This window comes from Eptatretus burgeri, chromosome 9 (genome assembly GCF_056783735.1).
Source record: "Eptatretus burgeri isolate ZD-2024b chromosome 9, Ebu_testis_v1, whole genome shotgun sequence".
Lineage (NCBI taxonomy): Eukaryota > Metazoa > Chordata > Myxini > Myxiniformes > Myxinidae > Eptatretus > Eptatretus burgeri.
The window spans coordinates 85,762,621-85,778,459 of record NC_140969.1 but is presented as its reverse complement, the minus strand read 5'-3'; the positions used below and the strand labels follow the sequence as shown (position 1 = coordinate 85,778,459).

The 15,839-nt window shown below is 40.9% G+C and overlaps 1 protein-coding gene and 2 non-coding genes across 24 annotated transcripts; all 3 read left to right on the top strand.

Annotated features, from left to right (window-relative positions):
* The first annotated feature begins 82 nt into the window (after positions 1-82).
* LOC147020522 (uncharacterized) lies at positions 83-15,707 on the top strand. Of its 22 annotated transcripts, XM_085895927.1 has the most exons (8): positions 731-814; positions 954-1,053; positions 4,413-4,512; positions 5,448-7,234; positions 7,388-7,496; positions 7,669-7,768; positions 8,307-8,352; positions 13,271-15,707. In XM_085895927.1, exon 8 carries the CDS (start codon positions 13,354-13,356, stop codon positions 14,326-14,328), a length of 975 nt encoding a protein of 324 aa, XP_085752053.1. In that variant the 5' UTR covers positions 731-814; positions 954-1,053; positions 4,413-4,512; positions 5,448-7,234; positions 7,388-7,496; positions 7,669-7,768; positions 8,307-8,352; positions 13,271-13,353; the 3' UTR covers positions 14,329-15,707. The 22 variants fall into 22 exon arrangements, with proteins under 22 accessions (XP_085752048.1, XP_085752053.1, XP_085752055.1 ...); XM_085895922.1 differs by lacking the exons at positions 731-814; positions 7,388-7,496 and adding an exon at positions 83-109; XM_085895929.1 differs by lacking the exon at positions 7,388-7,496 and having other exon boundaries at positions 5,448-5,509.
* Positions 4,151-4,230, top strand: LOC147020524 (small nucleolar RNA SNORD53/SNORD92). Its single transcript, XR_015062128.1, has one exon. It is a non-coding gene; the product is annotated as a small nucleolar RNA SNORD53/SNORD92 (small nucleolar RNA).
* On the top strand, positions 7,407-7,486 carry LOC147020523 (small nucleolar RNA SNORD53/SNORD92). The gene has a single exon (XR_015062127.1). It is a non-coding gene; the product is annotated as a small nucleolar RNA SNORD53/SNORD92 (small nucleolar RNA).
* Positions 15,708-15,839: the final 132 nt, after the last annotated feature.

The window sequence follows — 15,839 nt, the reverse complement described above, 5'->3', positions numbered from 1 at the left end:
CTCCCTCAACGTGTGACCCTGAAACCCCGCCCCTCCTCAACCACGTGTCGTCTAGCCACGCCCCTTGAATAACACGTGATTCTCAAATGCCGCTTCTCCCATAACGAGTGTGAGTGTGATTACCCTTCTTGTAATTTTGGATTCCGCAGTTCGCATTCCGACTGCTGCGTTAACCGTGTATTAATACAGTTTTTTTACGACAATCTCGTTTAAATTACGATTCATCAATCAATCTCTAACGATTCCGACTTATTTAAAGCCACGGCACCGACATGAAAACCCAAACCGTTGGTTCTTTTGGATAAAAACTGCCGTGTTTGGGTGGCGTTGCTCTCCTTCGTGCTTCATGTTGCAGTATATATATATATATATATATATATATATTTTTTTTTTTTTTTTTGAAAGCAGAGAAATTACAACCCCATTATTTACAGGGTGAATCATTAGTATCTGAGAGGTAAAAGTTGGCACTGAGTGTGGGCGGCTGAGCTTCAACATCAAAGGTGTTTTCCTGTATAATGAGTATGTGCGGTGTAGCGGTTGGCACTACATAAAGGGGGTGTATCATTTTTCACCCCCAAGAAAATTCGTTCTTGCTTGTGAATTATTGAATAAACAAAATCCAGTTCAATTATAAAAAAAAAACTAACGTTTGATCCGAGTACACGTGACCAGTGGCGATACACGATGGCTTTTCCAAGAGAAGGAAGTGGACGAGGCATCACGTGATGTAAGGATGTACAGTAGTGTGGTCACGTGGTGGGCGGTTGGAGGCTTTTTTTTTTTTCTTTCAATCGCACGTGGGGTTCTCGAGGTGAATTCGTGTTGGTACCTGCACGGTCGGTTCGTTTGTCCGCCATTTCATGTGGAAGATTTAGTGACGCGTGGGTTGTATCTAAAAACTGTCAAAAGTTCATTTCTTATGGACAAATCCAATGTGTTGTGATTTGCAGATCCAACGGATGAACAAGAGACGTAAAGAAGACAGAAGACGGCGTGTATTGTTGAATCCACAGGAAGAGGATCAGTGTTTCATTTCCTCCACCACCGAAGGTGAAGGAGGTTGTGTTGGTTCACGAGCGCCAGCCAGAGTGACCACTATATTCGGTCTGTCTGTCTGTCTGTCTGTCTGTCTGTCTGTCTGTCTGTCTGTCTGTCTGTCCGTCCGTCCAGAGCATAACTCCGTGGACTTTGATCCGATCTTGATGAAACTTGGTTACGTGTTCGATATCGATGTCTAGTTGTGTTTTCCTGGATGATTCTCCGAGGGAATTGACTGAATGGAATGGGTTCTTCGGTATTTGAATAGCAAAATTAATTATCTAAAACTTGTCGTTGTCCGATTTTTCATTTTCGTCCCAAGGTCAAGGTCACAAGGTCAAAAACTTAGAAAATTGCGAATTTTGACATAAAAATCAGACGACGGCCCAAACTTTGAGAGCTAGGATGACAATATTTTTTATGCATAATCTTGACGTCATTCCCCACCGAAAGTCTTCAAACCATTTTTCTCGATCTCGAACACCTTGCCCGTGGCGCCCCCTTCAAGTTTGTTTTTACGCTGATTTCATCAAAGTATGGATAATCCGAGGAGTGTGAAATGCCATATAGCCTATATGACGTTATATTGTTCCTGGAATGTTCCAGAGGAAGTTTTGCACCAAAGGTCATAATCCTTAACCTTTGACCTTTAAAGTTCACAAAGGTCAAATTTTCAAAGTTGTGGGAATCGAACCTGGTTTTCGACCTTCTTCGACGAACTAACTCCATTAAGCTATAGCACGTATCCTGTTTCCTTATTTTAATGTCCACAACATTGTTTTGTGACCTTTAAATGTTATGCAAAGGTCAAATTTTGAAATTTGTTGAACGAAACCGGGTTTTCGACATTTTGCAGCTAATAACCTGCCACTCATACCACATCATGTTGATCATTTTTATAACTTGGTCAAACATTATCACATTGTCTCATCCTTGACTTCTGAAACAATCTACCTCGTCAAATACCGCTCGTGAACCATCGTCGTCTTCAGACTTGTTATTTATTTTATTATCATTATTTTCTTAATGGCCGCCAGCTTTTCGTATCCGAAAAATCATGTACTTGACATGCCAGTTTTTTACCTCCCCCACCCTACCCCCACCCCAAAATCGCAGAAGTTATGTACCAGGCATGTCAGTTGTCTACCCCCAAACAAATATGACATTGGTCATATACCTGACACGTAACGTACACACTCACGAACCCCATTAACAATGCAATCCACAATTCTAAACAAGTGTGTGTGTGTGTGTGTGTGTGTGTGTGTGTGTGTGTGTGTGTGTGTGTGTGTGTGTGTGTGTGTGTGTGTGTGTGTGTGTGTGTGTGTGTGTGTGTGTGTGTTTTGTGTCCGTGTCCTCCATAACTCAAACTATAAAACCTAGTAGCCTGAAACTTTGCATGCACACCAAGAAAACTCCAAGGAAGTGCAAGAGTGAAAATTGGGTGTTTGGGTTAATTAAAATACCCATTTTGAAGATGATTAACAGCCTTATTTAATTATAACCTTCATCAGGCAGTCCTCGGCCACCTTGCTCTCTGGGGTCTTAAGGTATTTCCTGGGTAACCTCACCTCGCTGGAGTCTGAAGCCACCATGTTTTTTGGCCTGCTTAACCATGCTTCGATTTGGAACAGGCCACAACGATTTCTTTATGATGAAGTTTATTTTTTTTTTTTCCCCACTTTCCTCACTCATGTTATCAAATGTCTGCTCATCATAACTACAAATCGTTGCATACATCGCTTTTGCAAGTACTACATTTTTCAAGTTCGGAGCTTGGATAGATTTTTTTTTCATGCATTATATGATACGATTTTTTTTCCACGATGTACTCTCACGGACGAAGTAAAGTATATCATCGAAATATTGTTTCGGTTTTGAGGATCGGATATCGTCCGGATTAAACAAGTGTCGAAATCTGGAGTGAAATGTGATAATTTAAAGAAATAAGGAGTCTTAAAACTAAGACGATAGACCTGTTTACTTTAAGCATGCAAGGCTATGTCCCCTCTTCCATACATACACAAGAAAATTTGTAATTTCCAAAGTATTAAACTTATCTTTTTCTACTGTTTGGAGAATTATATTGAGTGAACAAAAAATTTAGGAATATAACAAATTAACCAGCTTCATTGAGCTACTTGATTTAATGCATTCACTGCTGGACCTCGCGTCCTGTCCTCCAGAGGGACTGCCTTTTCATAGCGTCTGCCAGATCTGTGTCTATATTTTCAGATGTTTTGCGAGGTGCTCCACAGGGAATCAAAGCAAATCTGGTAATAAAACACGTTTTTCAAAAAAAGTTATAACATTTGCACGAACCCCAAACCGATGTGACACGTGCACAAACGAGCAGGCAAAATGGCAGATTTATAGATTCATTTTATTTCATTAACTGCTGCGTGCGCGGTGAAGACCGATTCTAAAGTAAAAGGGATCCTTTATGGTATGCAGCGACAGCCTGGCCAACCGTTCCTTATCAACCATCGAGTTGGAGTGCTTCCGCTACTTGCCGTACGCCCATTGTCGATAGTGGTACCGCGTTACGTCATTTTGAGCGAATGCTTCACTCACTGCAGGCACTTTTGCCGTGCCACATCATTCAGAGTGAGTGAGTGGTTGGTGCTCCGGTGGCTTGGGTTCAACATCAAAGCTATTATCCTGTATAATGAGTATATGTGGTGTCGCTGGTGGCATTATATATGGGGTTTGTGTTTTTTTTCACCCCATAAAACTTGGTCTTGCTTGTGAATTATTTAATAAACAAAATTCAGTTCAATTGTAAAAGTAACGTTTGATCCGAGTACACGTGACCAGTGACGATACACGATGGCTTTTTGAAGAGAAGGAAGTGGACGAGGCATCACGTGATGGAAGGATGTCGTGCTGTGGGTGGTTGGAATGGTTTTTCTTTCTATCGCACGTGGGGTTCTCGAGGTGAATTCGTGTTGGCACCTGTACGGTCGGTTCGTTTGTCCACCATTTCAAGTGGAAGATTTACTGAGGCATGAACATGTTGTGCGAGTAGATGAAAGATTTGATGTTTAATGCGAAACGGTTGAACCGTTCCCGAGCCTTGTGCTTCTTCAGGCCGATGGTGTGAGCAGAGTTGTAGTGATGATCCTGTGGAGGTTTCGCTTTGTTTACTGAAACCTGATGTTCAAATGTTCCACTTGGCTGGCTGAACAACTCTCGCACCGTGAGTGTGTAAATCAAATGGTTAGTTTAAGAGGGAAAGTGGTGAAGGTGAGGGTAGGCACGGTGTTTCGGGTAGGGTAGTTGTGTTATTGTGAAGTTTGGAGGGGGTTTGTATCTAAAAACTGTCAAAAGTTCATGTCTTGTGGACAAATCCAATGTGTTTTGATTTGCAGATCCAACAGATGAACAAGAGACGTAAAGAAGACAGAAGACGGCGTGTATTGTTGAATCCACAGGAAGAGGATCAGTGTTTCATTTCCTCCAGCACCGAAGGTAAAGGAGGTTGTGTTTTCACCCCTTTCTCTCTGTTTGTTACAAGCAAAATCGAAGATTGTTCAAGTATATTTGTCTGTTGGTTTTGTTATCCTGTCTGTTTGTTTATCGTCTCCAGGTCACAATTCTAAACCAATCGTCATGAAACTTTTTCACGAAGTTGTAGAGGTAGTCTCACATGAGAAGCCTTTTCATTTTGAGGTTCAAAGGTCATCGAGGTCAGATTTCTAAAATAGTCATTTTTCATCTGATTGACTTGAAATTTGAACATAATTTGCATTTTTGCATCACCGAATTTGGAAACCATTTTTGAGATCAAAAGGTCAACTCGAGGTCAAACTTCTAAAATCACCAATTTCAATCTGAAAAATCAATTTTCATCCGATTGACCTGAGCTTTGATTCACATTGTCAATTTTAATCTGAATGAAATGGACAATTTGTATCCATGGAAACCTTTGGAGAGGGGGAACGGATTTTGCATGTATCGTGCTCTGTACGACGCCGTTTTCTTGTTTGTTTGTTTGTTTGTGTGGAGGACGTCTCAACAAGGTGTGGATGGATTTGGATGAAATTTTGTGGACGCGTTGGCTGTGTAACAATGGTAGAGTTCCCACAATAGGGTCCCGTGACCGTTTTTCTGGGACCAAGGTTTGAAGGTTGATTTAAGTCGATTTGAAGGTGCCGATTAAAATGAGCTGGGGTGAACCTCGTGATAATGTGGGCTAACTTGTCCACACGCGAAAATTCAAAATGGCCACCACACGGCTTCCAGTATATTAAAAAATTGCATATCTTTGGTTCTACATGTCCGATTTTTATGATTTTTGGGTCTAAACATATGTTTTAAGGTCAAATATTTCATTTATCAGCATAATATCTTGTTAAGTGTAAGAATTAGAATTTAAAAAATGCTTTTTTTAATCATTTTTGCAGAAAAAATCCTAGACGGCCGCAAGCTGACTGCAACGAAGAAGACCAGGAAGACACCCTGAATAGTTAAGATGCATAGGTTTTAAGTAAACTGAAATGGTACTGTGTTTTAACACACTTTTCATTTATTACAGAGATCCTTGAATGAGTCATAAGCCATGTCGTCCAAGGGAAAAGGTAAAAAAAAAACGGAGACGTGAGCAGAGTGAAGAAAGCCACAAGTGCATCCTCTGTGGTGAGCATTGCGATGAAAACAAATCCAATACTACCCCTGAATCATGGGACAATCTGAAGACTTCAGCACAGCAATGGCATCATCTCGATAGGTTTGGAACAGTATAAGACACCGTGAATTGGGATGCTGGACCACAAAACATGTTCTTTCATAAAATTTGCAAGATTACATTTTCTAATAAACGTCATATACAGCTGGCAATAAAGAGATGAGACAAAAGTTTGCCAGCTGAAGAGATACTCCAAGAAGAAAGTAGCTGTTCTGTGGAACGACCCCAGAGGCTATCTCGAGCAGCAAGTGGGGTGATACATGACAAAAACTGTTGCGTATGGTGCATGAAGCCGGAAGATGAAAAACACCCCACCAGGGACAGATGGCATATAATGCAAACGATGGATGCCTGGTATGCATTCAACGCACATACAGTGTACCTCCAAGACATCAGGATGCGTGATCGCATCTTAACGATTATAGATGCAATACCAGATCCCTTTGCAGCAGAAATCCACTATCACCGTTCCTGCTGGAAGAAGTATGTGTCGCCATCAAAAAGCAGTGAAGATGGTCAACTCCATGTACAAGATATTCGTCTTTCTGAAATACGAGAGATGTTCTTCAAACATGTACACTTGGTTGTGTTCAAAGAGCATGAATTGCGAACTCTACAGAGCCTGCTGTCTGATTATAAGGCCTTACTCAGAAACTTTGGTTTTGACCCCAGTGGCAAGAAGTCAAGCAACATCAAGGAAATGCTTCAGAAAGAATTTGGTGAAAACATTGGCTTTCATGACCGCCATCGAAAAAATGAAAGTACACTAGTATATGATACATCAGCTGGTGGCAGCTACACTGAAGCAGCCATTTATTCATTGGGTGTCAGTGATGATCAGCTGCTCAACAATGTTGCGAGACGCATGAAAGATGCTCTTGCTCGTATTCCTGAAATGGCATGGCCACCAAGTGTCGAGGAATTGGAGACACCACAGGCCCCAAATGACATGCTTTTGAATGTCGAGGAATTGGAGACACCACAGGCCCCAAATGACATGCTTTTGAAGTCTCTGACATGGTTGAAAACCCCACAGAAACAGAACTTTGAAGAAAGCAGCAGAGATCCTGTGGTTCATGCATTTGCCTTGCTGCTTTTGCCATACATCACAGGAAAAAGCTCTGCATTCAGAGATCATTCATTCAGAGTGAGTGAGTGGTTGTTGCTCCATCACCCTGAGTGAGTGGTTGGTGCTCTGGTGGCTTGGGTTCAACATCAAAGCTATTATCCTGTATAATGAGTATATGTGGTGTAGCTGGTGGAACTATGTATGGGGTTTGTGTTTTTTTTTCATGCCTTAAAACTTGGTCTTGCTTGTGAATTATTTAATAAACAAAATTCAGTTCAATTGTAAAAGTAACGTTTGATCCGAGTGCACGTGACCAGTGACGATACACGATGGCTTTTTGAAGAGAAGGATGTGGACGAGGCATCACGTGATGGAAGGATGTAGTGCGGTGGACGATTGGAGGGGTTTTTCTTTCTATCGCACGTGGGGTTCTCGAGGTGAATTCGTGTTGGCACCTGTACGGTCGGTTCGTTTGTCCACCATTTCATGTGGAAGATTTACTGAGGCGTGAACATGTTGTGCGAGTAGATGAAAGATTTGATGTTTAATGCAAAATAGTTGAACCATTCCCAAACGTTGTGCTTGTTCAGGCCGATGGTGTGAGCAGAGTTGTAGTGATGATCCTGTGGAGGTTTCGCTTTGTTTACTGAAACCTGATGTTCAAATGTTCCACTTGGCTGGCTGAACAACTCTCGCACCGTGAGTGTGTAAATCAAATGGTTAGTTTAAGCGGGAAAGTGGTGGAGGTGATGGTAGGCACGGTGTTTCAGGTAGGGTAGTTGTGGTATTGTGAAGTTTGGAGGGGGTTTGCATCTAAAAACTGTCAAAAGTTCATGTCTTATGGACAAATCCAATGTGTTGTGATTTGCAGATCCAACGGATGAACAAGAGACGTAAAGAAGACAGAAGACGGCGTGTATTGTTGAATCCACAGGAAGAGGACCAGTGTTTCATTTCCTCCACCACCGAAGGTGAAAGAGGTTGTGTTTTCACCCCTTTCTCTCTGTTTGTTACAAGCAAAATCGAAGATTGTTCAAGTATATTTGTCTGTTGGTTTTGTTATCCTGTCTGTTTGTTTATCGTCTCCAGGTCACAATTCTAAACCAATCATCATGAAACTTTTTACCAAGTTGTGGAGGTAGTCTCAAATGAGAAGCCTTTTAATTTTGAGGTCAAAGGTCATTTTGAGGTCAAATTTCTAAAATCATTTTTCATATGATTGACTTGAAATTTGAACATAATTTGCATTTTTGCATCACCTAATTGGGAAACCATTTTTGAGATCAAAAGGTCAACTCGAGGTCAAACTTCTAAAATCACCAATTTCAATCTGAAAAATAAATATTTTTCATCCAATTGCCCTGAGCCTTGATTAAGATTGTCAATTTTAATCTGAATGAAATGGACAATTTGATGTCTCCATGGCAACCTTTGGAGAGGGGGGACGGATTTTGTAAGTATCATGCTCTGTTTGACGTCATTTTCTTGTTTGTCTTTGTTTGTGTGCAGGATATCTCAAAAAGTTGTGGAAAGATTCGGATGAAATGTGGACAGGGTGGGTGTGTGACAAGGATGAACTGATTAGATTTTGGTGAAGATGTGAATCCGGATCTGGATACGATTATTATTTTATTTTTTTATGATTCTTCACCATTGAGAGATGGGACCATAAACAAAGCCTGGTGTTGGCTCAGTGGTTAGGGTGGTGACTTGGGATCCTAGGGTCCCGAGTTCAAGCCCCGTCGGCCGCTGAATTAATACACCAGGAGGTTGACTCAGCCTGTCATCCTTCTGAGGTCGGCGAAATGAGTACCAGTTCCAGTGTGTGTTCTGGTGGAGGGGCACTGCATCAACGACACAGTGGCGCTTCAAGAAATGATAGCTACCCCAGCAGCTAAGCTGCCATACGACCACCGGACCAAAAACGATATGTAGCACGATATCTCAAAAATGTATTGGGTCCAATATGTTCTCGTGGATCAGGCATTAGGTCGCAGTAGTATGTGCTTTTCACCGTGTGCCGTTCTAGTTTTATGATAGAATGTCCGATGCATGCAGACTGTTCTTTAAAAATACATGTTTTACCTTTGAATACGTTTGTAGAGAGCACATTTTATTTTGATGTCACTTTATAATAAAGTATACTTCAAAGCAAGCACTATGGGTAAAATATTTTTCAGGGTAAGGCCAAATTTTAAAAACACCAGTTTGATTATCCAGACTTTTTTCTTACAAAAACGAAGGAGGCACTGTTTTTTATCACTATTATTTAGTTATTCATTCAAAATGGCCACCAGCTTTCTGTACCTGACAAATTGTGTACCTGACATACCAGTTTTTTTTATCTCCCCCACCTCACCCCCCCCCCAACAAAAAATAATTACATGAGTTATGTAACAGGCATGTCAATTGTCTACCCACAAACAAATATGACGTTGGTCATATAGCTGACACGTCACATACATTAAACCTATTAAAATCACAATCCACAGTTCGAAACACACACATATATATATATATATATATATATATATATATATATATATATATATATATATATATATATATATATATATATATATATATATATATATATATATATATATATATATATATATATATTAGCAAGTGCGTGCATGCGTTGCGAGTCTGGCAGTTGGGTTAATCCCCCCGACCCAATTGTGGTGGATGGGCGGTGAAAACCGACCAGCCTGGATCGCCGAGCGGTTTTCCTTGGAGGCAGGCATATGATCGTCAGAGATTATGGCGTGTGCGGGAGGGACAAGGCGACACGGGCGGAGTGACGGAAGCACAGCACAAATGGTTTATACTCGAACACACCACAGATACACGGACACCAGCAACTTAAAATAAACACGGGGATTTAATGAAATAGGCCATGAGCCAGATCCGGTAATTTTTGGCCACCGGTACCATCCGAGGGGAATAATGCTCATCGTAATTTTTGGCAGGGTATACAACTCTACAGTCAGAAACTATGTGATGGCATTGCATTGATGGTAGCCTTTTGTGTGTTATTAGCCGTTTAGTAACCCCATCCCAAAATATACTTTTCTGAAACCAGCGTAAGACAGAAGAAGACATTCTATTTAAAACTAATGGTTCTCTCTTTTTATAGGCTATATCTTCTTGAAAATTGTTGGGCATGTTGCTCATGTTATTTGCTTTTCAAAGCAGTTGTTAAAACTAGCCTAGCATTTAGTGTTTGCAATTACAGGCACTGAGAGTCCAGTGCTGATACATTGCAGAACATACGATTTTGCTTTCATAAAAAGTGGTACGGAAGTTTTTTGCCCATACCCTAATTAATGGATACCATGTTTAAATACGTGAATTTGAAGAAAATTTCATCCTAAACTAAAATAACAAAATATATTTCAAGTTAGATATACATTATAAATGTTATTGTTATTATTGTTACCCCACCCCCCAAAACGAAAAATACCACAAATCAAGGAAAATTTGTTACTTTTAGTTTTTCTTGCATACAGGCTACAAATACATTGATAAAAACATCTTAAATGACTTGAAGGTTCATGATTTTATGCATGAATATAATGCATAAATATAATGTCCTGGACAACCCGTGAACCCGTTGGGTTCCTGTTGTGACAGTGGTTGATGAAAAAATATACGAGGTGTGTTCAAAAAGTATCCAACCTTAATTTTTCATGCGTAAACAAATTAAGCTAGGGAGGCGTGGTTTGGTGCACGTATGTAGGCGATCCTAATCCGTATGCGTGAATATTTTCCCGCCTGCAGAAGCTGTCAGTCGCCGACAGACCGCCGATGAGTGAGGAAGTGAGCGCCGTCGGATTTTCGTTTTTGACAAAATGACGGAAAACTTGAGCAACGCTACTGCATCAAATTTTGTGTAAAGCTTGGCGATTCCCAAGTGGAAACGATCCGCAAGATTCAACAGGCCTTCGGGAACGAAGCAATGGGCACCACACAGATAAAAGAGTGGTACAACCGCTTCAAAGATGGTCGCACATCAATGGAAAGTGAAGCACGTTCTGGTAGGCCCTCAACATCCTGAAATGAGATCGTCATTGACCAAGTGAGGACCCTGCTGATGCAGGATCGTCAAATCACGATCAGAGAACTTGCAGACGAGGCAGGCGTCAGCATTGGATCCGTTCATTCCATTGTGACTGAGGATATGGGCTTAAGGAGAATCTCAGCGAAGTTCGTGCCAAAGCTGCTAACGATCGAGCAGAAGCAACTCCGTTTGGAGATCGCACAGGACATGCTGGAGACTGTGAACAGCGATCCCAACTTCTTCAACACAGTGATCACTGGTGATGAGACCAAAGTGATCCGTCATTTTGTCAAAAACGAAAATCCGACTGTGCTCACTTACACTTCCTCACTCATCGGCGGTCTGTCGGCGACTGACAGCTTCTGCAGGCGGGAAAATATTCACGCATACCGATTAGGATTGCCTACATACGTGCACCAAACCACGCCTCCCTAGCTTCATTTGTTTACGCACGAAAAATTAAGATTGGATACTTTTTGAACACACCTCATATATATATATATATATATATATATATATATATATATATATATATATATATATATATATATACACAGTCATGCACCGCATAACGACGTTTCGGGCAACGACGGATCGCATATACGACGGTGGTCCCATAATCGCATTTACGATGGTGATCGCATATACGACGGATCTGCCAGCTCCATTATAATGGAAATCGGCTTTCAAACTGAACCAATGTTTCCACGTTTACCTTCTAGCAAGTAAATTACCTTTGAATTAAAGAATTCCGCGAATAAATCCTTGTTACAGTCGAAATTAAAACACAATTTTTTTTTTGGCGAAGCTTTTTATGTTGTTAAAACAATCGCACTGTTCCAAAATATATATCACGATTGACAGGTGCTCGTTTCTTCATTTATAAATTATAACATCCATGCAATGATTATGTATTTATAAAATCCAAACGCTATTTATTCACCTTTCTATAATCGATGCGAGAGGAGATTGTAAGCTGCTGCTAACAACACCGATGGCCGTCATGAACAGCACAAAGGTAAAACTAACGCGTCTTCCATCTCTCTTGGATGTGTGTTACAATTGCCAACAGTATTCAGTACAGTAACATGCTGTACAGGTTTGTATCCGAGGAGCAATAGGCTACACTATATAGCCTAGGTGTCTAGGTTTGTGTAAGTACGATGTTCGAAAACGAAAAAAAAAATATGATGTTCGCACAACGACGACGTCGGTTTGGCCTAAGTCACATTTGCTTGTTGGCTAGGATACGGCGGCCGTACCCCCCTGAATTGACAGAAACATGCGGCGGCCGCAGAGTTTCTGAGGTGGCCTCAGAGTGGCCCTACGCCGTAGGGCTATATTTTACAGGTCGTAGGGTCGCTGTGGAATTATAGCGCGGAGTTATAACTTTTTTCATTTCTGCGTTCGCCGTAGCAATTCGACAAGCCGAAACAAAAGAACTGGTAAAAAAAAAAAACCCACTCGTTTCCGTCCGTCTGGCCGCACGTTCGCCTTAGGGCCCCCCTGCGGGCACCTTGCATCTGCCTTGAAAATTCTATGGCCGCCGCAAGAACGCCCTAAGGTCACCGTGCGACATCAAATCAAAGACTGTACGGCACCCCCACGTTTTCGGTCTCCACAATTTATAAACACGCCGTGCGGCTACCCGAAAAATAAAAGCATATGTGACTGCTACATTGTGTGACCGTGGAAATACTGCGGCCGCCGTATAATTGCTAGTGGCCGTAGATTTTGGAGACCCCACGGCCGCCGTGGCAAATGTGACCAAGGCCTTAACGATGCATTTCTCAGAACGTAACCCCGTCGTTAAGTGGCGCATGACTGTATATGAAATTTTAATATTATTTAGTGGTCAAACTTTAACTTGAAGAAAATTTGAGCATTTACCTCAGGGGTCATCATTCAACGAAGCACGCATCTAAATGCAATTTTATTTATTAACGAACACGGAAATGTTAGATAAAAATGGCGATGTTTATTTTATGCTTAAAAATAAATCGTTTTTGTCTATACTAAATGTTTGAGATTTTTTCATAAATAATTTCAAGAAAATAAAAATATATAGCTCCAGCGAACTATACCACTGAGGTTGTTTGCATTGATCAAATACTCCCGAAGAGTACTTGACTGAATCGGGAATTGATTTTTTTCATCAGTTTTTTTTCGTTGCCCGATTTGAACGAAGTTTTATACTGCACCGCAGGTGAATGGTGAGTAAGGTGGCCGTAAAATTTTTGCGCTATCGTGTACCGTTTTGGCTGTATTTCGGGAACATACAAGATGAGAGTTTTAGTAATATATAGATAAATCATCAACATAAATGTATAAATCATGTATAAATATAATCATTTTTGTGTACAGTATGTTTTTACCAGATATGTTAATCTGATTTTATATTCTGTTTCAGGTATTTTGGTGGTGGTGGTGGTGGTGGTGGTGGTGGTAACAGTTCTGCATCAGAAGTGGCCCAGCTAACCCCTTCGCTTCAGAATGGAAAAGCCTCATTACAATGCATCTGCTAAAAATCAGTGTCTCATACACATGACAGCATCCAAAATAGATGATGAACATTTAGTCAGTCCTCAAAGCTATGACTCATGGCTAACCTTACTTGGAGCAGCCAAAGTGAGAAACCATGCACCTACTTTAGACATTGCCAAGCACCTTGAAGATGAAGAAGTCCCAAAAATCTTCTATCACCGGAAATGCCGAAGCCTCTTCACCATGAAGAGAGATTTGGAGACTCTGAAAAGGAAAGCAGCTGAAAGCCTTACTGATGAGGCTGGCAGTAGTGGCAGTACATCAAAAAGACCCAGTAGGAGATCGTCATCAGAAGGAAGGGTGTACAATCCGATCTGCATTTTCTGTAGCAAGGTCAAGTTTCAAAAGCACTCCAAATCACGTGAAAAGCTTACACAAGCTCTACAACTTAGAGCAGACCAAACATTACGAGAATGTGCCATCCAAAAGGGAGATGAAAACATTCTAGCAGTAACAAGTAGAAACATAGTTACCGCAAAGGCACACTATCATGTTTCATGCTATAAGAATTATACAAGAGTCAAGAAAATAGAAAATGAGTGCAAAGATAAGAATGAGAAAGAAAACGAAACAGATGGTGACGAACTGTATCAAAGGATTGAAAGAGAAGCTTATGAAGACCTTTTCGAGTATATCAGAACTGATATCATTTCCAACAAGAAGATTGTACCAATCACTTCTTTGACCACGAAGCTGGAATCCTTCATGCGGTCTGGTGGAGTTGAACACCTGCATGATTCCACGAGGAAGCACATTCGCAGAAAACTGGAATCTGAGCTTGGAGAATCAGTAGATATATTTCCAGATGACAAGGGAAAGTTGTTGATGGTTCCTGAGAGTGTATCATTCAAGGATGTCGTCTTGGAAAATCAAATGCTTCACAGGGAGCTCAGAGTTTGGAAGGCCAAATCGAACATTTCATAACAAGATTGGAGTCCCACTGTTCCAGAAATGTGGAACTAGAACCCAGAGGAGGCTTGTTGACATCATGTCGGTTGCTGCCACTGTTGGTTGGCATAGGTGTCTGTCGGGCTCTCATTGGGATGCATGCATATACAGGCTATGACACTGTCAGTGCATTTGCAGGCAAAGGGAAGACAAGCGCCTTGAAACTCTTGACCAGCAACAGGGAAACCCAGGACACATTCCTCGAGTTGGGTCATATATGGGACCTCTCCCGAGAATTGATGGACAAACTAGAGGCATTTACTTGCCTCCTCTATGCACCAAAGGCATCATCCACTCAGGTCAATGATCTCAGGTACGACCTATTATGTGCTAAGAAAGGTGAGATAGAGAGCCACCAGCTTCCACCATGCTGGGACTGCTTAGTGAAACACACACAAAGAGCCAACTACCAGGCTGCAATATGGAGACGATGTCTTGAACAGGACCCGAAAGTACCAAGTCCTGTTGGCCGAGGATGGAAGATGGAGAAGGAAGGAGGAGTTGAACAGTTGGTGGTGCACTGGATGGATGGTCAGCCAGCACCTGAGGTGGTCCTTGATTTATTGGCCTGCAATTGTAAAAGGAAGTGTTCACCACCAAAATGTGTTTGTTTGTCAAACGCACTGAAATGCACTGATATGTGCAGACTGCCAGACTGTGAGAACCAGGAATCCATCTTTGAGTCAGACGATGGGGAAAGTTTAGATGAGGATATTGAAGAACTGGATAATGATTATGATTTTTAAGTTCATCTTGAACATTTTATATCACTTCCAATCAGTGCATATGACCAGAGATGTCTTAGAAACTATAAAGGACCCGTCTGTGGTTCATAAGACAATATGTTTATCAGCAGCACATTGGGCCGAGGTAATGGCCTTGTTAGTGTAGAACACCACATTTGTGTTTCTATTCTGTAATTTTATGCCCGACAACAGAAGATTGTTTCATTTTTACCTTTAACTCGTACATCAGATTGCACATGATTAACCATCTTGCTACTGTTTTATTGGTTTATATTGTGTAATATGGGTGTTTGATACCTTCATATGTGCATTATTGAGTATGTAAATCCCTGAAATTCTGTATTTTTTGAGAAATTACAGGGAAAAACATTAATCTTGTTCATGAACGTGCTATCATTTACCTTTGTTTGATTCTTAGAAAGTACTCTTCAATAACAACAGGGAAAATATCATGACATTGACCAAACTACATAAATCCGTCCAAATTAGGTATTTTTTTCACTTGGCGGGTGGGGTAACATTGTCTACTTTACCGATCTTAATATACAACATACAAAAAAAAATTTAGATTTTTGGATTTCTTAATAAAATTGCTAAACACCCATGTAATTATATTGTTCCAGAACTTTTATTTACTTTCCACAGTAAATGATAGACAAATATTTTTCTAAAGGCGGTATGATTTATCACACAGGAAATAGACACTGATATATGTGTCACCAATGACATACCTTTCAACTG

Coding starts and splice junctions, on each gene's coding strand:
- LOC147020522 (XM_085895922.1), top strand. CDS start 13,354: ATGGAAAAGCCTCATTACAATGCATCTGCTAAAAATCAGTGTCTCATA.